The sequence below is a fragment of the Amblyomma mixtum genome, chromosome 2 (genome assembly GCF_055824585.1).
Source record: "Amblyomma mixtum isolate Tamu chromosome 2, ASM5582458v1, whole genome shotgun sequence".
Taxonomy (NCBI): domain Eukaryota; kingdom Metazoa; phylum Arthropoda; class Arachnida; order Ixodida; family Ixodidae; genus Amblyomma; species Amblyomma mixtum.
The window spans coordinates 217,515,518-217,538,689 of NC_143013.1; the positions used below are offsets into that span (position 1 = coordinate 217,515,518).

General features: G+C 44.0%; 1 protein-coding gene and 3 long non-coding RNA genes across 11 annotated transcripts in view; 2 read left to right on the plus strand and 2 right to left on the minus strand.

Moving 5' to 3' along the window:
- The window catches only part of LOC149362576 (2,4-dienoyl-CoA reductase [(3E)-enoyl-CoA-producing], mitochondrial-like), a 170,070-nt gene that overhangs the window by 53,413 nt on the left and 93,485 nt on the right, over nucleotides 1-23,172 (minus strand). Inside the window, exons 1-2 of one of the 6 annotated variants that reach the window (XM_089573104.1) lie at nucleotides 1,699-2,044; nucleotides 616-683 (exon numbers count right to left, since the gene is read on the minus strand). The exons of 4 other annotated variants lie outside the window; for them this stretch is intronic. Coding sequence is in view for 1 of the 2 variants with exons in the window: in XM_089573103.1 (XP_089429229.1) it covers nucleotides 1,699-1,701 (3 nt within the window). In the remaining variant the exon portion in view is untranslated. Of the gene's footprint in view, nucleotides 1-615; nucleotides 684-1,698; nucleotides 2,045-23,172 lie in introns of those variants that run through there. One more of the 6 variants, XM_089573103.1, reaches the window with a different exon arrangement.
- LOC149362577 (uncharacterized) lies at nucleotides 2,406-12,268 on the plus strand. Of its 3 annotated transcripts, XR_016289022.1 has the most exons (5): nucleotides 2,419-2,941; nucleotides 5,107-5,433; nucleotides 8,529-8,614; nucleotides 8,691-11,971; nucleotides 12,054-12,268. It is a non-coding gene; the product is annotated as an uncharacterized LOC149362577 (long non-coding RNA). The 3 variants fall into 3 exon arrangements; XR_016289021.1 differs by lacking the exon at nucleotides 12,054-12,268 and having other exon boundaries at nucleotides 2,410-2,941; nucleotides 8,449-8,614; nucleotides 8,691-10,804; XR_016289020.1 differs by lacking the exons at nucleotides 8,529-8,614; nucleotides 12,054-12,268 and having other exon boundaries at nucleotides 2,406-2,941; nucleotides 8,691-10,804.
- On the minus strand, nucleotides 10,934-20,120 carry LOC149362578 (uncharacterized). Its single transcript, XR_016289024.1, has 2 exons — nucleotides 14,992-20,120; nucleotides 10,934-13,256 (listed from the first exon to the last, which is right to left on the minus strand). It is a non-coding gene; the product is annotated as an uncharacterized LOC149362578 (long non-coding RNA).
- LOC149362579 (uncharacterized) lies at nucleotides 20,110-21,216 on the plus strand. Its single transcript, XR_016289023.1, has 2 exons — nucleotides 20,110-20,358; nucleotides 21,149-21,216. It is a non-coding gene; the product is annotated as an uncharacterized LOC149362579 (long non-coding RNA).

Below are 23,172 nucleotides of genomic sequence, written 5' to 3' on the forward strand. Positions count from 1 at the left end.
TCGCACTACCGTGGCCCTTACCGTGTCGTGCGCCGTGTTACCGACGTGAACTATGAAATTGCTCCCCTTGAAACCTCGCCCTCGTCATCTGGCGCCACCACCGACATCGTCCACGTCTGTCGCCTTAAACCTTACCACGACGCTCATACGTCGCCGCCCTAACGCCGAGACGGCGTTTCAGCAGCCAGGGGTCCTGATGCGGGTGGACGACGACGACAAAGAGTGATGGCACGAGTGCGAAGAGTAGAAGACGACAACGAAGTTCGGACTGTGTTCTCGGTGCCGCTCGCAGCTGTTCTTGTCTATTTGTAAATATCTGTAAATATATTCTTTTCCGCAACAATATTGTTCATTAATTTGCAGCTTGAACAATCAGACCTCTTGCAACTTTATGTGAAAAATCGCATCATACCCAGTGGCACTGAGCGGTAAGCTACATTGCTCTGCACCTATCATTCTCTTACAGCTAACATCACACTAATATGTCTTAAAAGCTGAACGAAGTGTTATGTAATCGTACTCAGCACGTCACACACTGACAGTAGCACCAGCCTGCCAAATGGTGCAGCACAACAGCTAATACTGCAGGTGTATCATACACAAGTTCAGAAGTACCTGTTGAATTTACGACAAAGTTGAGCACCATGATGCCGACACAGTTTGCCACAGTAGCAAAACTTTTGCTGTGATCATGAGGGAAAGGCAGAAATTATGCAATCAGGAACTCCTGACGACAGTTGTTTAGTAAGACAAGGAAAAATGCAGGTGATATACAGGACAGTTTGGTGAAGGCCAAAATATATGGTGCAGGATGTTTCAGCGTGCACATGGCGGCATGGACCTATGGTGCATAAATTTCAGTGCACCATTTTTTTTGATGCATTATCTAAATTTGTCAATGCATGTCTTTTGTTCATCACAGAACATTCAGCAGTTTCATTATTATTTATAACATGCACTCACTTTAATGGATTCATTACAACAAAGAATTCCCCATTTTACAGGATTTAAATTACACTTTGGTTGCAATTTAAAGTCTGTAAAATTGTGAGAGCACATGCGGAAAGCAGAAAACCGATGGTCGCCCACGGTAATGAAGTGGATTCCAAGGGAAAGCAAATGTAGAAAAGAAAAGCTATGGCAAAGAAACTGATTCGCGGGGCGATTCGGTATCTAGTTTCCACTCGGTATCTAGTTTCCATTTAGTTGCAGTATATTTGTTTCCTACATGTTGACAACGTTGTACGCACGGAGTGTCAGCTCTGTCTTCGTAAACGAGGCAAAAGTTCGAGGTAAGTCGCTTTCAGATAACAGAAAATTAACGTAGACAACGACATCAACGTGGTACGTAACGCTCTGACAACCAAAGCTACAAATTTAAGCGTATCAGTTGCTAAGGGCACTTGCGATGCTTCACCAACCATCAATTTTTTTTGTTTATTTTTGCCACTACAATTTCAATACCTGACATTCTCAATTGGAGCTACTGCCGTACATGAGAAACATCAGTCGGCATTCTACCCTATTTTGCACCGATCGTTCCGTGACAATTGTAGTTAAGTGCCCGTTTCCGAAGTCCGAGCACATAAAAGTCAGCACTGAACAGTCCGTGCACCCAAACGCCATACATCGAGATGTCCGGAAGTCATTGGAGTGCGTTCACCTCTCCGCGCCAAAATGAAATATCCTATTCCTCACCATTTTCGCCAAGGACTGCTGCTGCTTTCAAACGAGGACAGCAGCGGCACTGACTGCAAGGCACTGAAACAACCACGAATGCTACAAGGACATTTGAAACGTTATCAGCGATGAAAAAGCAACCGCACAGTCAGCGATAAGCGTAAGGGAAAGTGGAAAGCGTGGCAAATGGTGCAGAGGTGGTGGTGTGGTGCCAGGTGGTCGTTCAGTACCACCAAACACCACCATAGAATCAGAATGATCGAATTTTCGAAACCGAAACCTGTGACGTCATTATAGCGTGGTTGCCTATTTACATGCCTATTTACAACGCTGCCTGCGACAGGCTTTTCTCTGCATACAACCTCGCGCCTATTTTTTTTTCTTGAAAATTGGTGAATACTGCGTGCTTTACTTGTTTTACTGCTAAACTTTGTCCACACACAGTAGCTAAATAAAAGTAAATTGAAATTCCCTTTGAATCGGTAAAATGGCAAGCACTACCCTACTTGTAAATCAAAGTAATTGTTTTAATTATTTCGTAATTCTGTCGTCTGCCAGTATAAGTTTGATTCTTTGCTATTTTAAGCTATTATTTTGCTCTGTTTTAAGCTTTTATGGATTTTATGTAAAACGCACAGCGCCATCCCCTGCTGCGAGCCTGAGAAGTTCTATGCCAGCATGTGACAGCCTTCCTGTTTAGAGTGGAACCGGAGGGCGTATTCAGAGGAAGGTGATCCTCGTTGCGATTGGCCAACCGAGAACAGACGTCACTGCTCTACTCTACGTCACTCTGTGGGGACTTTTGGGGAACACTGCGCTTCAACCGACAGGGAAAATCTCAACTCTTCTTGAAAATCCTTGCTCAATATCCCAAGGTATCCCAAGGTGCATTTCTTGCTCGCTTGTTTTTTTTTATTTTTTTGCCTTGAGCATGGAGACCGACAAGGCGTTCTTCAATACTAGTAATTTAAAAACACCCATCAAGGATATTCATGGGGAAGGACGCGGTTGTTGCTGCGACGCATCTTTTCTTTTTCTCTTTCCTCTGATCTCTCCTCTATCTGCACGCGGCAGCGGTGGTGGCTCGGCTCCAGCCAGTAGGCAGGCCCATGCATCCTTCTCCCAGTCACAACAACATGTAGTAAGGCACGGCCGTTCTTGTGCGACTTACGTCCGAAGCATTTTGTCGCCCTTCGTGACCTGCGACGGCACCACGACTTCGAGGAAGAGGTGGAGAATCTAGTCTTCGACTCTAATAAAGGTAAGAAACGAAGTCTGCATGCACGCAGCGGGATGCAGTCGCGCGCTTAGATTACCGATTGAAAAGTTGCAGTTTATTGACTTTTCGAGTGCGCGCATTTTAAGTTTGTAAACACAAAGCGCGTTTTTTTTTTATTTACGGGCTTACACTCACCTGGGGAAACTTGCACGTGGTTTTGTGCACAAAAACTTAGCGATGACATGCACGTTTTTTAAAGGAACCATGAAGATTTCAATGGGCTTGGTCTAGTGCGACAGATCTGCAGAGGTAGCCTTTGCAGGGCATTCGAGTGAAATGTGAAACGTAACGTACTATAACCTTTGAAAGCCATGACTTGTCATAGTCATTTTGCACTTATTTGTAATGTAAGGTGTATAGTTTGTACAAAGTTTAGGTAGTCATAGTTTTGACTCCTAATCATTCTGAAGTGTAGCATGACTCAGCACTTTACTAGTAACATAAGGTGTGCAGAGTTTGTACAAAGTTGCGTAGTCATGCCTTGCACTCATGACTCGTCATTCTGCAACATAGCATGACTGTGCACTTTAATGCTTTGGCATTCTCGCTGGTAAGCAGTCTTATGTGTGTCTGCAGAATTTTTTTTTGGTGTCCTAGCTCCTCCATAAGCAAAGTGACAAGCAGTACACTCTCTTTCATATTTAAAGTGGCCACTGCAGGAAAAAAACTGGTCCTTGCAGCAGACTCGCTGCTACAGGCCTTGCTTATGCTTTGTTGCAGGCATCTGCAATGTCTCGACAGGACAGACAACATTGTCGCGGCATGCACTGGCTTAGCAGCGCTGAAGCCATGGCAATCGCAACATGCAGAAGTGTGTAGGAAGAATGCCCAGCATTGTTCTGCCTTTAGAAGTCAACAGCGCTGACCTGAATTTGTGGTCAAAGGACAGGGCCATGTAAAAGGTTGCTGTGCAGGAATGAGTTTTTGCAGGGTGTAGTAAAATTGAAATACTTCCATGCAACAGTCCGTGTAATAACTTAACCTGAACTTAATAATTTTCTCCAAAAATTGTTCCCCATGCACAAAGAGCTAAGCAAGGAAGAAGCCGCAAAATGGCGGAAGCTACAGACAGGCTCCTTCCCCAACTTATATATACTAAGCAAGATATTCCCGACACAATACCGCGCCACATGCCCTTGGTGCGAAGCGAGGCCAACACTATACCACATAACATGGGAATGCGACAGAAACATATCGTTCCACAAACACGACACACCAAGTGCGGAGCAATGGGAGAGCCGGCTCACCAGCTGCGAGCTAGAGGCCCAAAGGGCACTCATAGCACACGCAAGCGAGGTGGCCAGACTCAGTGGAGCCCTGGACTAGGGGACCACCCAAGGCTAAGGAGGCAACCTCAAGACTTGAAGAGAAGACTTGAAGAAGACCTCCACCGCAGGCTAAATCTTAGAAATCAATAAAGTTTCTACTCACTACTCCCCATGCGCTATAGCAGGAAAAAACAGTAAGCGAATGACTGATAAATTTTTAACAATAAAAAAGCTGGGAAATGCAGTTCTGCACTGCAGGCAAAAGGCTAAAAATGTGAAGCTAAATCTGTGATTGTCATGCGCACTTGGCAGAGCGCCAGTAGTAGTGCGAGAGTACTGCATATGTGCCCTCTCCATAGCACATGCATTTTTCATTAGTGTATGTAAAAAGTACAAACTTTAATTTGGCCTTGCTTTTCAAAAAATGAAAGTAGTGTGATACACAAAAAATTGACAGAGAAGTTTTGCCGAAATTTTATAAACGTGCAAAAGCAGAATTTCATGAACATTGCCTTGTCTTGTTACTTTACTGTTGGCTTTCTAAGGATGCCTTATGCCGTTATTCATGTGCTATCATTGTGTACACGTTTTTATCAAAATGGAGCCCACCTTTGTTCACGCCTCAATTTTTAAAAATTTCTTTTTAGTCATGAGTGGTCATGGACTTAACATCATATGTTGGCATCGTGTCATAACTATGTTGCAATGCTGCTGTGAGGCTGTGGTTGCTATGTCGCCGTTGCTATGCTCTTGGCACAAACCCACATACACATCGCAGGATCTTGCTCGGGGTTTACCGTTCGGAATTGTGCTTTCACACTAATAATTAACTAATACTATGTGGAGTGCTTAGTTATGTTTACAATCTTTCTGTTTCAGGATTTTGCGCCTGGAAAGACGGAGAAGAAAGCAAAACTTGCTGCCATTTTATAGCTTCTACAGGAAAGAAGGAATGTGCACCAAGGGTTTTTAAACGCTACCTGCACTGCCACCATTCCGGCTCGTACGAAGAGCTTCCTATAGAACAGCGCCAAAGGCAGGAAAAGGGGCAAGGAAGCTGCAAAATCAGCAAACACTGCTTTGCTACTCTAGAGGTCATGGAGAAAGAGGGCAAGGTATATGTAGTGTTTCAAAAGAAACACTACGGACACTTCAATGAGGCCTGCCACCAAAGGCTGTCCCAGGATGATGCCAGAGGGCTTGCAGGTTAGCCACTCCTCTTGTACAAAGCATTTGTGCATGCTGTGTTGACTGTACCGGAATGTGAAAACGTTTAGAAGCTACACTCCACCAACCTTTCATAAATGGGAGACGAAAGTGCAATAGAAATGTATTTTAGGGGGAAGATATTACTCATTAACTCGAGTGATCATTTCAATGATTTTTATTCTTCTGCGATGCATCTATGGCACAAAAGAGGTGGGACAACATGAAAATGACTATTGTAAAGTGGGAGAAGGCATGTCCCACAAAACGAGGGGCGGAAGAAGTTATAGTAGGGCACAGCTTAAGAACCCAGTGGCCAATGCCCCTCAAAGGAAGCCTGCCATCCAATGGCGTCGACCGATTCTCATGATGTCATGGTTAATCCTAGGGGGTAGCACTGCAGGAGGGTGGCAGATGAAAGGGGATTAGTTATGGCTTTAATTGGGTTAACTGATGAAAATCAGCTGACGCCATTGACTGGGGGGGTCTTCTTTAAGGGCCATCTGCCACTTCGTTCTCGAGTTGTATCTGACTGTAGTGCAATTCACTTGAGCCTACTTGGTCGCATCGAAGGGTGAAAAACAATTGATCCACGGCACATTGCATGCACAGCACAGTCTGTACGAACTTCATGCCGTTTAGTTTAGAGATGCTTTGTGGAAGGGGTCCAGTCTTTCGAAATGAACATAATTAGGAATGTCGTCTAGCACTGAACTACTCCAATGTCTGTTCTTTTGTTTTTCTGCTGGTTTCATTGACTATCCTAGGTCTGTCGCTCAATCGGCTGACGTTGAACTTCATCCGTAAGAAGTCGGCTTGAGCTCTATGAAACGTGTCTTGAATGACTGACAGTTGCACTCGATGCTAGCCTCTTTTTTTGGCTGCCTGTCAAAAGCGTAGGCATTTTGTTGCTGATCAAAGCAACGCCACCAGTCTAATGGTTGTATAAGGGCCATGTTTTTTCTCATAAGACAGATCGTCTGCAGTGAACTTTCATTAATTAGAATTATTTGGCTGTTTTGGCACTTCATCAGTAACGCTCGCAGGAACGGCTGTGGTTTGAGTGTTCAGCTACTAAGCTGGAGTACCCGGGTTAGAACCCGGCTGCGGCAGCTGAGTTTCGATGGAGGCAAGAGGTGCCCACGTGCTGCGCAGTGTCAGTGCCCAAAGATCCCCAGGCGGTCGAAATTATTACGGAGCCCTCCACTACAGCACCTTTCTCTCTTGCTTCTTTCACTCCTTCTTTCCTTCATGGCATGGTTGAGGCAGTTACTGCACCATTTCCTTTCCTCAAAAACCACTAACATAAAACACAAGCCTGCACAAGAGTTGAAATCGCAAAAAAAAAAAAATGAACAAGCAGCATTTATATTTCAGTTTATGTATGACTGGCATGCCCTCCAATTGTCTCTGACTTAGCAGCAGTCATTCAGGTGTTGAAACTGAAACAGCATGAGAAAAATATTCACTTAGAAATTATTCACCTGGCGTAAGTGAATTCTACATTGTGACTCGTGCACACTATTGTCTTGTGCACAAGTCCAAAGAAACAAAGTTCGCGTTCAAAAATTTGGTGTCTCTACTCCTTTAAAGGTTGCTGTCAGGCGAATCGGTGCATTTTTTGAATATGCAGAATGAAATGGGACAGGATGAGAAGCACATGTCCTTATTCTTTTCTTGTCCACATTTTCAGTGCTGTTATATTCCGCATTTATAACACGCTGTATATAATACCCCTGCCACACGGCAAATTTAATGTCATTCCCATCGAATGACATTCGTTCAAAACGACATTAGTTTGCTGCCACACGAGAAAATCTAATGTCATTCGATGAAAACGACATTAGGTATCGAATGAGTTCCCTGAACACATTCGCCTGCGACGTCCGAGCTAATGTGTTCCCTCGACACCAGAGACTTGGTGAGAATATACACCGAAAAACACGATTACAAAAACGTCACAAGCACTGTAATATTTCCGCGTCCCTACGATTCTGCTGTCGTTCATTTATGTATATAAAAATGCCAAATAGAATTGGAAAAAAATAAAACTCACTCTCGCTACCAGCCTTGCGTGGTTAATATTCACAACATGGCGACGCCCAGCTCGCCCGCTTCGGACCGAATACTGCGTCGCCGCTGCATTTTTCGACGCGATAGCTTGCTCTAAACGGTTGTATTCGCTTTTATTTTCTGCATTCTCATCCCTCCGTAACAATATAGGTTTAAAATATCAGTCGCTTTTGAGATAAATTTCAGAATTTCTTGATGCTAGGCTTAACTATGTACGGCGTACACTGTCGTCATAGCAACGACCCCGAGCGAAGTATTTCTCCAACTTTGCACTAGAATCTACATTTTCATTTCATCCAATTGATTTACATTAAAAAAAAAAGCCTTCGATTGCATTCATTACTGCCGTTAATAAAAGAGAAAAACGTTTTTTCGGCACTCAGTTCAGGAGGTTTGACTTGCTATCGTCTAGATGGCGCCACAGTATGTTATGCTTCTCGCGCGCTACGCTAGTCACACCCAACCACCGTGCTTCCTACCAAAACTGTTGTGAGGACGGGCGGCAGTGCGCGCAAGGTGCGCCCGTAGCATGCGCAAAGCTTTTGCGGCCGCACAGCTAATACTGTCTAATTTCACCATAGAGAGCATTTCACAATATGACGTCCGCCATTTGCCTGCCGCCGCTGGCTGAGGTTTGGCTTGGCTTGGACTTGTGGTGGATAGCAGTGATCAACACGTTATTGAAATCAACGTTTTTAGATCCCTCGCACAGCGCGCCTATCTAAATATGTTGATTAAAATGAGGATGAAGATTTTAGAATCGGTTTCTGTACTCACTGTACTCTCTTTCCATCGCAATCGCCATCATTTGCAAATGACATTAGTTTTTGCCGTGTAGCAGCGCGCAGAAAAAAATGACTAAGTCGAACAAATGTCATTCGATGAGAATGACATTAAATTTGCCGTGTGGCAGGGGTATAACTTCCCTGTTTTGCATTGCAGTATGCAAGTTTAAACACTCAAGCTCATAAAAATAAAGTCCATCTGGCTTTGAAACAACCATTTTGTTGTGTGCTTTGCAGTGCCACAAAAGTGAAATGAAAGTAAGATGAACTGTGTGTCACCTGTGAAAAGGAGCAAAGTGGAAGACGAAGGAATCCGACCAGAAGTATTTGTCACTTTATTACATGGCTGTAGGCAGATGAACCAGAGATGTTAACAGTTTTTTTCTGTACCATTTTCAGGCCGGTTAGCAGAAGGAATGCCAGAAAAAACCATCGTGCACAAACATCCGAGCAGGTACAAGTGGATCAAGCCCACGGATGCAACTTGTGACTACTAAGGACCTCCGTAACATTGCAGATAAGTTTAGGATTGGAAAAACAGAGCAGAGAGATCCAGACGATTTTAAGAGTGTTGAATTATGGGTCGAAGAAATGAGGGCAAAAAATGAGTCGCCACTGTTGTATTACAGGAAGAAGGGTGACCCCAACAGTCATGATGGTGACTTTGAGCTAGCATTAATGACGTTCCCACAACGAGAGCTCCTTTATGAATTGGGGCAGCGAAACTGTGCACTGACTCCACCCATGGCATAAATAAGTACTAACTCCAACTGACAACCCTGCTCACAATTTCTCAAGATGCCTTTGGTATCCCGTGTGCCTACTTGATTTCAAAAAGGGTGAACACGGGCACTGTGGTGAGGTTTTTCGAGGCCATCAAAGAAAAAGACACAATACCATGTCAGGCATTTATGTCTGATGATGCCCCTGTTTATGGCAGTGCATGGGAGCAGGTGATGGGTCCCTTGAGGAGTCGACTGCTTTGCAGCTGGCAGGTGCTACACAACTGGAGCACGCACCTAAATACAGTCACAAACAAGGACTGCAGGAGTACAACAAGGGACATGCTGCACACTCTGATGAAGTGGACAGATGAGACTGAGTCTCAACAGTTGCTCCCTGCACTTCTTGGTATCCACTCCAAAGAGCATCAGCTTAATTGCCTTTGGCTTTGTCAGAAATTTTGAGAAAACATACGCAAAGAGGGCATGTCAGTGGGCTTACTGCTGTCGGCAGTACATTGGATTAACAACAAATAATCACTTGGAGTCAAGGCACTGAAGTACTCTCACTTTGGTGGCAAGGTAAATGGGTGATTGGATACATTAATCAAAGTACTCTTCAATTTCACATCCGAAAAACTTTACAACAGGTGTCAAAGGAGGAGCAGACCACCGCAAATCTGCCCTATTTAGGAAGCATAAAGTGGGGATTGAGCTTTCTAAGTCCAGTACTGAGAGAGTGGGAGATGGCCAGTGGCATGTAAAGTCACAAAGTTTGGTGAACTTCAAGCACACAGTGGAAAGAACTAGCAAATCGTGCAGTGGCTGTGAGCTTCATTGTGAGCAGTGCGAGGCTTGCCACAACATGTACAAAAGTACGTGTTGACCATGCAACGCATGTGCACATGTGCAAGCACATGCATGCTGTTGCTATAATGGAGCTACACTTGTGTCAGATGCAGAGCAGCCAGAAAGTAGCATTTGACTGTGCTGGCATTTGTAGGCCCTGCCAGCTGAAGATGGCAGATTTCAGGTGAGGGATTAGGATTATGTTATGAGCTAGTTGGCAGGCTATTCTGACAAAGTGCTTTAGCATAGCAAGCTCAAGACACAGCAGGGAAGAGGAGTGCCATTTGCTAATTTTCTTGAAGCCCACATGGTCATGAGAAAGGTGCGCCATCATATCCCATATCAAGCAGCACCATTGAGGGTGCACTACAGGCCTCTGGTATTTCTTTTCTAGTCATTCCTTTTTCCCGAAACTTTCCTCCTAGGAAGGGAGAACTCATCCCGCCACGGCGCCTCAGTGGCTCTGGCGTTCTTAGACTGCTTACCCGAAGGCTGTGGGTTTGATCCGGCCATGGCGGCCACATTTCAGTGGAGGCAAAATACAAAGATGGCCATGTGCTGTGCAAAGTCAGCGTGCATTAAAGGGCCCCAGGTGGTGTAAATTAATCCAGAGACCTCCATTATGGTGTCCCTCATAGCCCATGTGCCGCTCCCGAATGTTAAACCCGACAATTAAGAAATTGAGATATTTCAGGCCCCTCATTCCCTACTCAGAATCTGCTTGTGTGAGTACGCCCTCTCTGGCACTGCTCAACAGAGAACTTCTGACAATTGGCAAACATTTTTCATCTTTGGGAAATTAGTGCACTCATTTTCTTGTTCATACCTGCCTTGCATTCACTATAATTTTATTTCTTCGTCATCCCTGCTTGATTTCATTTTGTCTGCATGTGATGCACTCATAGAGGCATGCGCTCTTCAATAAAATTAGTATGAAGTGTCGCTCCATGCTGCATTCCTCTTTGTTGCGTCGTGCTGTTTCAGTGCACCGCCCTTTTAGGACATCTTGAGAAAAACAGCGCTTGCAGACAAAGGACCAGAACAAGGACACACAAAAAAAAAACAGCGCAGTTGTGTGTCCTTCTCGTTTCCTTTGTCTGCAAGTGCTGTTTTTCTCAAGATGTACCCCAACCAACTCGCCCAGCAACACACCTTGCCTTTTAGGACAGTTGACAATATGTGGTTCTACAGTTCTGCAATGCATATGAGAAAAAGTATTCTTGACAAAAGGCTAAGCCGTAGCTGTCATCTTGCACACTGAAAGCTGCAGCGCAAAACTACTATTCATCTTATTTTGCAAAGAGAATACTGCTGCAACAGAAAAACAGTATTACTCATTTTTCAGAACATTGCTGGTGCAATTTGTGACACGAACTTATATTGCCATGGTAGAAACAGCCGTGAATAGCCTTCCCTCACATGATAAAGCACTTCATAAATGAACTTGCTTGGCTCTTACACAGTGTCTCTCCACCAGCCTTCCAAGCAATGAGCCTTCTGTTGTGTGATGGGAACACTGTGCCAACTTTGTTGCCTAGAAATTCTAAAATGCCCCTATTTGTCGAGAAGGCAGCTTAGATGAAACATATAGTGCCCAGTTAATGTCATTTCCTTTTTACTCATTAATGAAAAATGCTTCAAAGCCCAACTGCAACGAAATTATAATTTGGCTAGAATGCCTGTTAATGTGCTGGGTGTGTCATAAAACTAATCGTAACAAAGTTTCATGCTTCTGAGAAAACTGACACTGTTGCTACAAGTGTTTAAAAAGCTGTGTAGTAGACAACGTGGCATGTCCATATAGGCAGATACGGATACCCGAGTGCCATACGGCCTCATGTCTGACCCATTGGGAATGAACAGATTAAGGACAGTGTAGAGTGAAAGGCTAGGGGCTAAAATGTGGCTTGGCAGTCATGGGTATGGTGCTGCGCCAAAGTTGTTAGGAATTTGTTTCAATCCTGCAGATGCTGATTTCTGTTTCCATTCCAGGTTTTTGTACACCATATTTACTTAAATAATGGATGCGTTTGCATAATAAATGCTTTCCCTACATCAATCATCAAAATCTGGGGAAAGTTCAACTGACCACACCATGTTTTACACCATGTAATAAATGCACCAAACTTACCATTCTAATTTTTTCCCACAAGAAACTGCATCCATGATGCAAGTAACTGCAGTATTACAGGTTACAGAATGAAGCACTGTCAGCTGTATTATGTGGCCGCAAGACTGCCTGGCGCCATGTGAAGAGGAATGCTCCCAAGGCTCATCACATCACATTTACTCCAGTATCCACATATGGCACCCGTTTCATCCTGCACGTCACATTCACCTCGGGCTGTTGATAGCCTGCCAGCTAGATTAAGAATGTCACAAATAAAATGTCTACCTAACTGAAAACTGAGGTTGTATATATCGGAGATTTTTATTGACTTGTGGCAGTCTACCTGGACAGGTTATGGTAATGCAAGGCAGCCCATTATGCACAGCATATGAGTGCATAGGCGCCACAACTTCGCATCTTTTCCAAGGGTTCATGTTTTGCACTATTGGGTGTGACCCGACCCATCTTTCCACAATCCTCGCGTAGTTAATAATAAAGTGCTCCTAATCCTTTTTTGACAGTCAAAATGTATTTTCCTAGGCATATTGGCAATCTGCAATTTGTATTTCTCCACAGATTTGGTACTTCTGAGAAGTTGGACGGTCATTTTATAAATGATATATTTTTAATAAGCTAGCAGATACTATTCTTGATTTAAACATTTGCAGGCATATATACGCTGCCATTGTTTGCCTTGATAAATACTGTGTCCATTGTGTAATCATAGTACAAACACGTTAATTGATTCTAAAGGATGTTAATGCTGCTTAATTACGCTGTACAAGCCCAGCTGTGGCTTTGGAAAGCTGCCCTTCCTTGGACTCTGACATTAAATACAACTTGTACTTGGGAAAGACTAATCTTACTGTGAGTGTAACGACAAAATTAAACAAATTCCATTAGACGCTGGTATGACCCCGCCTGCGGCAGTTGTATTCCGATGGTGACACACAACAGGCCCAGATGCTGTGCGATGTCTGAGCACGTTAAGGGCCACTGTTGGTCGAAATTACTGGATCCCTCCACTGTGGCGTCCCTCATAGCCTGAGTCGCTTTGGGACGTTAAACCTCGTAAGCCAAAGTTAGCATTATGTTCCTGCCGGACCGAGCAGCCACTGACAGGGTAAGACTGTACGAATGGGTACCATCAATCACTACGTGACACCCCCACTCCACTCACCCGATGAAATCCCATCCATCAGTGACACATCCACTCCACCCTTCGACTCGGATTTGCAACCGCTTGCCAACCGCCTCCTCCCGCCCTCTCTTCTTCCCTCTTCCCTGCAATTTCGTGAAGGTGGATTTCACTCCCTCCACTCTGTCACCTGAGGCTTCAGACCGACGGATTATTCCAACATGGGGGGTTCTGATGCTGATGCACTAAAATGATATTTTTGAAAGACAGCTACAGTTTTTTACATGTTAAGGAAAAGAGTACTCGCTGTACCATGCAAAATGCGAGATCATTCCCTGGTGTGCACACACTGCATCACAAGGAAGTATATTTGGCACCTAAATTGAAATGTGCAGTATAGCGAGCAGTTAGCACCAGGTGCTGTACACAGACACGAGCACAAAATGAACACGCTTATTACCAGGCCCTCTCTGTGCACCCTCCCTATACATAGTGCGAAGACTGCTTTTGAAGCTAAGGTTGGTCACATTGCAAAGAAATAAAGACAGCATGAACATGAGAACCGGACACACAGCACTGACAGAAATCTCGACAGTCGGTGCTGTGTGTCTGGTTCCCGTGTCGTCCCTTTCTGTTCGGCGACCAACCTTAACTAGAACAAACAACTTGCCCGAACCCTTGCTTTTGAAGCATTGCATGCAGTAAGTAGCACGCAGTACAATGCACAGACTGAGCCATGTGTGTTATTGTATCAGCAGTAAACCACGTGCAAAAAAAAAAAATTCAACAGCCAATAACTACAGTCGGTAAAGCGAAATTTGAGCGCAGCTCTTCACATATTTTAGTTTTGCAGTATGCTGAAGTAAAGAATTCCAGAGAGCCACCTGCCCCAGCGAGAGGCAGTGATAGGTGACATTTGGCCCTGAGCACTTGGCTATCACATACTTTGTATAGACAAGTTCTGTCCCGCCTCATACGAACACCAAAACACTTTCTTGAATATCTTTTTCAATGAAGGCAAATACACTGGCTTACACAAACATCGAAATTACTTGCTATTACATCTTAATAAAGTGTTCAGTGTCAAACTATTACGATGCTATATATCAATTTATGCATGCCAGCACATCATCTCTGGCTGAGAAAGATCTGACAAACCTTGCTTTTTGACAGTATGTGGGCAAAGAGTCATTGATTGCAAAGACCAAATATGACTATACCAGCAGAACGAGAACTCAGAGGATTACCTTAGAACTCATGTGCCTTTGAAAACATGCAGTGAACATGGAAACAATTTTATTTTTAAGGTGCGCCGCCCAGCGTATGCACATGCGTTCAGAGCACTCTTTCTGCGCCATGAAGGACGACTCGGCCCCAAGAGCAGAAGTACACACTGCCAGTGCATTCCAGAACATTTAATTCAGATAGGTACTACATGAGACGTAAGCAACGTATCTATAGCGTTCGCACCGTGCAGCTTTATTGCTTCGCTCTGTCCCGAGCATTTTTCAGTCCACTGAGGTGGTTGCGAGCCACAGGTGGGTTAGTCTTGCGATTATTCTGCCGGCAATTGCTTCTCTCTGTGATCTAGCAGATCTACGCCACTTCGCACCCACAACAGTCGTCAAATGGTACTGTCACTATTCGGTGTCCAGATCAGTGTCTTGAAGGATCGAAGGCGGGCTGGAAACGACATGCTGCAATGTTCTCCAACCCTTGCATCACAAGGAAGTCAATGCGACGACATATCACAGCCCACGCACTGCATCGTGATGATTATAACAAGAGTTATATGCACAGATATTTTCCAGAACGAGCTGGAAACACCCAGATCAGGGACGCCAGTACTGGACGGCGCGGGCTTGCGTCCTGCTCACTCACCTTTAAGGACGCATGGGAGGTAAACACGCATTCCATAGGCGGTCTACTGGTCACAAACAAAAAAGGGGCAAATTTAAAGAACTACACACGCCACAAAGACGAGACACCGACGAATACTTCACTCGCAACAGCCGCCGACCGCGATTCGAACGTACGTAAACAACCGCCATGTTGTTTTTTTTTCTTCTTTGCTAACTGACTATAGGGGGCGCTGTAAGAGCGCTAGCATCATCATCATCGCGCGTTCCCTCAAAGAAAAGTAAATACAAATAGCCCAAACCAGCAATAAACTAGAAAAAAAGCATTAAACGTTAAAAATTGCAACATAAATAAGAAAGTCATTTATGCAGTTGACGAAAATCAACACACTCATTCAAAGGAAACGCCAATAAAATTGATTCATAAAAATAAAACAAAAATATAAATATGCATGTTTTCTTCTCCTTGGTTTTGACTAAAGCTAGGACGTGCGACTATTTTTTGGCAGTTTTCTAAATCGGGTCGCCCAGTGCGACCATAAGAAAATTAAGGCAAGAAAACTGAAAACGTAACAGGGGCACTTAAGGGTCAACATTGCATCGTCACAATATGCACGCTTTCTCTCTTGTTGCTCATCCCAAGCTTGAATGCATGTCAATTTGCTGTTTCAAAGCAGAATGGTTTTCTATCGTTGTAGCGGATTGAACCGAACCAAATGTACTGTCATGAACAAAGCGGTCACATAACTTTCACTTATGCAGCTCAAACTCACATTATTTATTATTTCAGTTTAGTTTTAATGACATGAAAGAACCACAAGTACCATTATAAAAGGTATTTTTCATCAGAGCACTTCGGATGGACTAGAAGCCTTACTCCCAACAGTGTGCAATAAAGCCATTTACACAAATCATGTTGGCAGCAATGTTGAAACTGTGTGCGTCCACATTACTTGAAACTGCAACATATGCAAGACAGACAAAATTTTACCATTCAAAATCATAATGTGCCGAGATATTGCTGCAATCTTGAACGTAACCACGCTTGCCATTACAATCAAAATGACTCAACAGCACATGCAAACATGAGAATTTTTTCTTCACAGACATTTTGACACTACATTTAGTTCACTATTTATGCAACTTCCGTTTATTTACACGATGGACACAAATATTCACATGCACGCCAGTCTTAGCATGAGTGCCATGCATTAGTAATTGGCAATATGCACCCCGGCACACATTGTGCATTTGCACATTAAAACGCTCATGAAAACTCAACAAGTGCTCAGCAATTACTGCAGCTTAAATGGTCAAGCACACAGAACACGTCAAAGTTATGGTATGGTATAGAATATGGGGTTTAGCGTCCGAAGGCAACATGGGTTATGAGGAACGCCATAGTGCAGCGCTACGGATTAATTTTGACCACATGGGGCTCTTTATCGAGCACTGATGTCACTCAGTACACAGGCGCCTAGCATTTCACCTCCACTGATAGGCAGCTGCCGCAACTGGGATCGAACCCGTCCTTGGGAACAGCAGCGGGCACCCTAACCACTCGGCCATTGCGGCGGGGCGACGGCTGACCACATTATAAGCAACCAAAAGTCCAGGTCTCTGCTTTATGTCTTACATGTTGCCTAGGTATCTTCTACTTTTACTATATCTGCAATCTAAAAATTAACGATAGACAACTTCCCCGCTCCATCTAAATTACTATAATTGTCCCATGCCCTTCTTCGTTTGCTACACACTTGAGCTTATAATTTTTGGCTAGTTTTATCAAGGTGTCATACAAGTGTAACAGCTGCCACAGTATGAATTGTGGATTCTAAGAGAAAAAAGAACTCAAATTTTGCACTACTTTGAACAAAAATATTCAGCCAATATATGCACAACAGGCATACACCAATAACATTTCTACCGCAAAACCGTGAACCCACCGTACCGAGGAACAGTAATAGAATATCACTGGCCGCCGCGGTGCCTCAGAGGTTATGGTGCTTGGCTGTTGACCCGAAAGACGTGGGTTCGATCCCGGCTGTGGCGGTCGCATTTCGATGGAGGCAAAATTCTATAGACCCCTACAAAAATTTTATTAGTCACCCCTTATCGTGCTAATATGCAGGTACCAATTATTTCTGTAACATACCTCTCATCATTTCTGTAATACCCGTTACTAGGTCTTCAAGAAAATAATAAAATGAAATGTAGCAAAGAGCTGATGGTTGTCTTTTCATACAACATTCTTCACAGCAGCTCTGCTTCTGAAAGGAGCACCTCATTCTTTGTGGACTCAACTAGTTTTCTTCTATTTTAATCACCATGAGGTCAGAGTACTCCAGTAACACTCTGAATCCTGATATGCTACACTCTAGTGAGCCAGTTTCACAACTCTCATAAAAGAATGATGAACTCAAAGGTCTGCCACAAACATGTCATGGGCTACATCTTTAATGGAGTAGAGAAACCAAATTTTTGGATACACATTTCTCTTTACATTGATGCACTAGGCAATGCTGTACACAAGCCACCATGTGGATTTTAACTTTGTCAGCTAAATAATTTACAATTTAATTTTTTTTTTCTTGTGTCATCTGGTTTCGGTTTTTAACAGCCGAATGACTGCTCTGAAGTCAGATACATTTTCAGGTCACATGAGGCACGCAAAAAGAGATATAATCGCTGCCTGTTCACTTTATGTGACTCCAACTCTTAGACAGGTTTGTGCACGAGTTGATGCAAATAACAATGAACAAAACTGCAATAATACTGCTGTCTTTGTATGCCTCACATGACCTGAACACATCCCTGACATCACAGTCGTCGTTCGGTTGTTTAAGCTAAATGAGTGCGAGAGAAAAAATGCAATTATAAATATATTGCCTCTTGTTGTCGCAATCCATGCAGCTGTCTAGTCTTTCTAAAGTACTGCGCATCATTCTAACCGAAAGAAACAACTAAAATTTTGTTGTCTCTACTCCTTTAATACCTACTGGGCCTTGACAATATAAAAAGCACCTATACATATCAGCGAACTGAGCTGCCAACTTTCAAAAATGTATCCACAAGCTCTTTTCACATTGTGCTTTTAAATATGTTGCCTCATACTCGTGATATACATATGTTCTGACTGTGCACATTACAAAAACAGTAATTCAGGAACCAGCAGACCCACCCATTCAGCAGCATGGCAAGCGAAGAATGAAAATTAGAATGCAGCTAGAAAGAAAAGGCACACAGCTTTTTCAGACCTTCTAATTTGAATACTTCAAACTTATGTGGCCAACTGTAAATGTTTCCTTATTGAAATCCCACACTCCTTTAGACGTTTGCCATAAGCCAGAAAAAATTTGTCAAAATGCTTCCCTCTAAAAGGAACAACCAAATATAAGCAGACAAGCCATGTTTACATTTCATGCATTTTTAAGCGCTTCACTGTATGCACAGAAGCATGTCACATGCATGGCGTGTTGATGTTTGGTTTATGCTGCTTCTTCACTTTATATTGAAAGGTCATGGCTATTCTTTTTTTTGTGTGTGTGTCCATTGCCCCACAGAGCTGCCGTCTATGGAGAAAGCTTATTTGCATTTAAAGGTCGCTTGCCTAGTCACTGCTGACTCCACACAAAACAGATTTTCCACTCAAAACTGGCAATGTGCAGTAAAAGCAGGCGTGCAATTAATGTGACACCTCATAAACTTCGTAATGATGCATGCAGTGGCCTACATAAGGCCAAGCCAGCATGCTATTCATGTATGCGCACAAATTATATTCACTTATACAATGCTAATGTCAAAAAGAAACCCTTCTAGCTACAAATGCTAGCACAAAGTTAATGCAGCGCATTACAGCACGCATGGCATCCAACGTCCCTGTACAACATACTTTTACTAATAAGGCTAAAACAGTGCACCCTGCACAAGGATGAAGGAAGATGAGACAAGACGCAGCATCTTCCTTATGCAGGTGTGCTGTTTTTGCCTTATTATGTCATACCAACTTGCCCATCAGTCTGTGTTTTTACTAACTACTGCAGCGGAAAAAAACAGCTGTGAAATTTGGAATGCATTCATGGCGTCTAGAAATTGAAGCTCAGAAAATGTAACACACAGAAAGTGCAAGAAACTGATCATCCGGAGTGTTTACGTTTCTCTCTGTGTTTCTCTCCAAACAAACCCAAGGGCCACACTGGCTACGCGGATGCTGAAAGCCTAAGTCAAGCCTCCCACTTCATCACAAACCATTACAGAAATGACAGAGCAAGCAAAACAAGTTTCGGCCTTGTCTGGCTTTATTCCAATGCTGAACGTTACAAGAAATACACCAAGAACCACATGTTCTACTTAATGAGAATAAAAACACTTCACCAAATAGATAAAAGAAAAGCAGCTTTCTAGATATTCAAAGGTTCGGTGGTGTGACCATACTACGACATTTGCTAAACGCCTATCAGCGAAGAAAGCGGCGTACGGATCATAGTTCATGTGGCACGATGCGTCGCGTTGCGTGAATTAAGTCTCTCTGCGGGCAACGCTACGGTGTCGGGCAGAGTTTCGTACTGCAGGCATATTAAACATTAAGACGGAAGATGTGTTGTCCTTTCAAAGGCTAGCGTGTACGCTAGCCTTTGAAGTACGCTAACATTGCCTCCTTCTAGAGGAGGCAATGTTCAAACACGAGATACAATACCGAAAGGTGCCGAAGAGAACTGAAGCACCGCCTTGCAAAACGTCTCTAGGGGCTTCCGATATCATACCACGGCTGGAACAGGTCGCACTGCAAACTTGCATAATAAAGACAACACTAGGGCACTGGGGTACAAGTCCGGACGTTCCATTGCACCAACCTTTGATGACTTTCACGGCAGCACTTACTCCACACGTCAATGCACCGCGCGGTAAACAGCCATCGCAGCAATGTCAACAAACCACCGTGGCGTTGGCGATCGATGGTCACCGTGGCAACCGTGGAGACGCCAGCGACCTAGAAACTATGGCTAGGGACGTTTCAAAATTTTGCGACGCCATTTTTACCTAATTTTGCAACAAAAAGTACCCAGAAATGTACCTAAACAAACGCCATTTTGGAATGACGTCATTAAAAGTCACGTGACATGAGGATCGTCTTCCTCCATTTAGCCTTACGCGAGTGGAACGCGCGTTTGCGCGCGCCTACATACGCGCTACTTTTTCAAAGCAAGCGAAACCGACGGAACCACGCAGCCAACAGAGAAACAACTAACTCTATGAGAACAACTGCCCGGTTGGTTGCAAAGGCTCGTGTGTACAGGCTGCCGCGCTTCGTCCGAATGGTGAAATGCCGATGCATTGTTGCGTTCCGTTGTGCACGCAGCGAGGATACCGTGATTCGTGTGGGAACAAGGTATACGTTCAGCTCCACTTTTTTTTTTAATGCGCAGTGTTCTGGTTAGGATGCCTACCGATACTTTTGCAGTTTTCGTTCTATGGCCTCATTTTTCGCAAAATTTTATGGGTGGTCAAAATGAGGAGCCTGTTTTGTGCATTTATCAGCCCTCCGGCTGCACTCAGGCCGGTCGGGTGTAAACAGATACGACGAAAGAGATGAGGCAAATTTTTTCACCCCGCATACGCTGGTGTTATTCAGGCACCTATCTGGCTGTAAAGAACAGTTGCTTAACGGCAAATCGTAGCATACGCACGGTGCGCTCGATCTCTTGAGCCTTGGCGTAACAGTTCCCTCGAACCGTGACATACAGCGCACTAGTGCTTTTTATTATTGCTTTCTTGTTTTTCTACTTTTTGCTAGCAGAGTTCCCTCTACAGCGCAGTTATAAGATGTTATGTAATAAGTGTGCGTTTTGCAGTAATTTCGTGTCATCGCGGCTGCATATGCCATGCATGTCGATTAGTCCTTGTGGTTTGTAAACTATAAACTGATGATACTTGTCTCTAGCAAGCGGAATCGAATCCTGACCTCGGTGGCCGAATTTCGATGGAGGCGAAATACGAAAACACTCTTGTGCTTTAACATATGTCAGTGCATGTGTTAAGGAACTCCAGATGGCCGAAATTAAACTAGAGCCCTCCAGTGCGGTGTCTTTATTCAACTTGTGCAGCCTTGGGACATTACACCCCACGTATCACATACTATACGTATAAAAACTGATGCACGAATATCTTTCTTTTTTCAGGTTTCTTTCCATAAATTCCCACGGGATCCAACTTTGTTCAAGAACTGGATAAAAGCCATTAGGCGCGATGAAGGGCCATATTTCAAAGTTACTAAATACACAGTAGTGTGCTCAGTACACTTCAAGCCGTCGGACTTTATTCCGGGTGTGGCAAGCGGCCACAACTTGCTCCGTGACGAGGCCATACCCTCAGTGTTCAGCTTTGGAAGCCAGCGAAAGTGTCGGAAGGTATCAAAGCAGCGGACTGTACACCTGCATGCACGACTTGAACAGCAGCAAGCCAGTACAACGGCTACTGAAGGACCTCCCTCTGATAATGAAAAGGAAGTGCAAGATATTGCACTACACACAGCCTGTTCAGAAGCCACGCCTGTCGAGCAAGATTCCCTTTTGAAGGCTGAACTAGAAAGCCTCAAGTGTGTAGTTGCTAAGCAACAAATTCAGTTAGACACTCTTGCCTGCACATGTGACACCCTCAAAAAAGAGCTGGCTACGACAAAGGCAGAGCTGTACAAAGTGCAAAAGGAAAATGACCGCATCATGAGCCTTCTAGAAGAGGAAAAAGCAAAGACCGCAAGATTCCGCACCGAGAATTTCAAGCGCAAAGGAGTTCCTGGACTGCGGTGAGGATGGTTGTAGTCTGTTGCGGACTAAGGGTACTGGTAGCAAAAAAGAAATTTGCGACCAAAGTATAAAGCTAACAACTGAAAACGAGCTGTTCTTGGTGCTTGTAAGGCTCCGTCTTGGCCTTTTTGAACACAATCTAGCCGACAAGTTCACCATTGCAGTCTATAGTGTCCCAGATATGTGCCGTCTATTGCAAAATTTTATATAGCACATCGTGCAGTTCGTAGGAACAGTGTGATAGACTGTATAAACTTTTGCAGCAGACGGCACATGATAGCTAAACTTCGTGTACACTAAGCTGTCTACATTGCTGCCGAGAGCCCCAGGAGGTATTGTAGAAGCAAACATGCCTCCAGCGTTCCGTGAAATGTATGAGACAACGAGGGTAATACTGGATGCCACTGAAGTCAAATGTGAAGTTCCATCATCACTTGCCAGCAACCCCCTGGCCGTGTGGCACACTTGGAACTTATTTGGAACTTTGTGAAGGAGGTGTGCTTGTTCAGTTTTGAGTGACAAAAATTAGGGTGGGCGTGTCAAAAAGGAAAGGAGGTAGAATTGGGGTAAGATTGTGTGCTTTGCCTCGATATTCTGGTGACGCTCAGCTATTTGCTCTTTGTATGTGCAGCGTCTTCCGCTGACGTTACAGGAGAACCAAACCAGAAACCTCAAAATTGGGATCAGCATCCACTCCGCTGACTTCGTATCACCATTTTCATTGTTTTTCTCTCTGCTAAATGGGGCATTTGACTTATGTGTCTCAACCAGTATCCAAGTGAAAAATATCAACCAGCCAAAGCTATCCACGCTGAAATTCTCAGCTCGGTGGTTCCAGGTGGTCCCAATTACTTTCAACTGAAAGTGGCACCATTACTTACACCAACCTGTTCAATCAGCAGTTTTCACAGGCTAGTGATGGTAATGAGAAGTTGGCAGTTCAACTCCCAGCCGAGATGGGGCATATTCGTTACCTTATTATCCACTGACATACAATACAGTTGGACAAGGCTCTTAAAGGGAAACTGCATAGGTTTTAGAAATCAACTAGCTTAAAAGGGTCGAATGTGTGAAACTTGCTGGTAAAGCATGCAAAGTCTTTTTAGGCTGACATTTGAAATAGTGGCATAATCGCCGAATAAAATCATGTCACCCTTCAAGCTTCTCTACAGCACACAATGCCAAGTAGGGGTGGGGGAATGGTAACGTCATCGAAGGTATAGGTACATTGCCAACGCATAAACGCCTGCTTTGAAGAAAAAAACAACGCCACCAAAGGGAAATCATGCCCAGAGTTGTTTGGCAGCGTCCAATTAGGCACGGAAGAGTGTGGCTGACGGCAGCGGTAATTTGAAATCATATCTTCCGTGACGTGACACTGAACTTTCCCGCACTCCTCT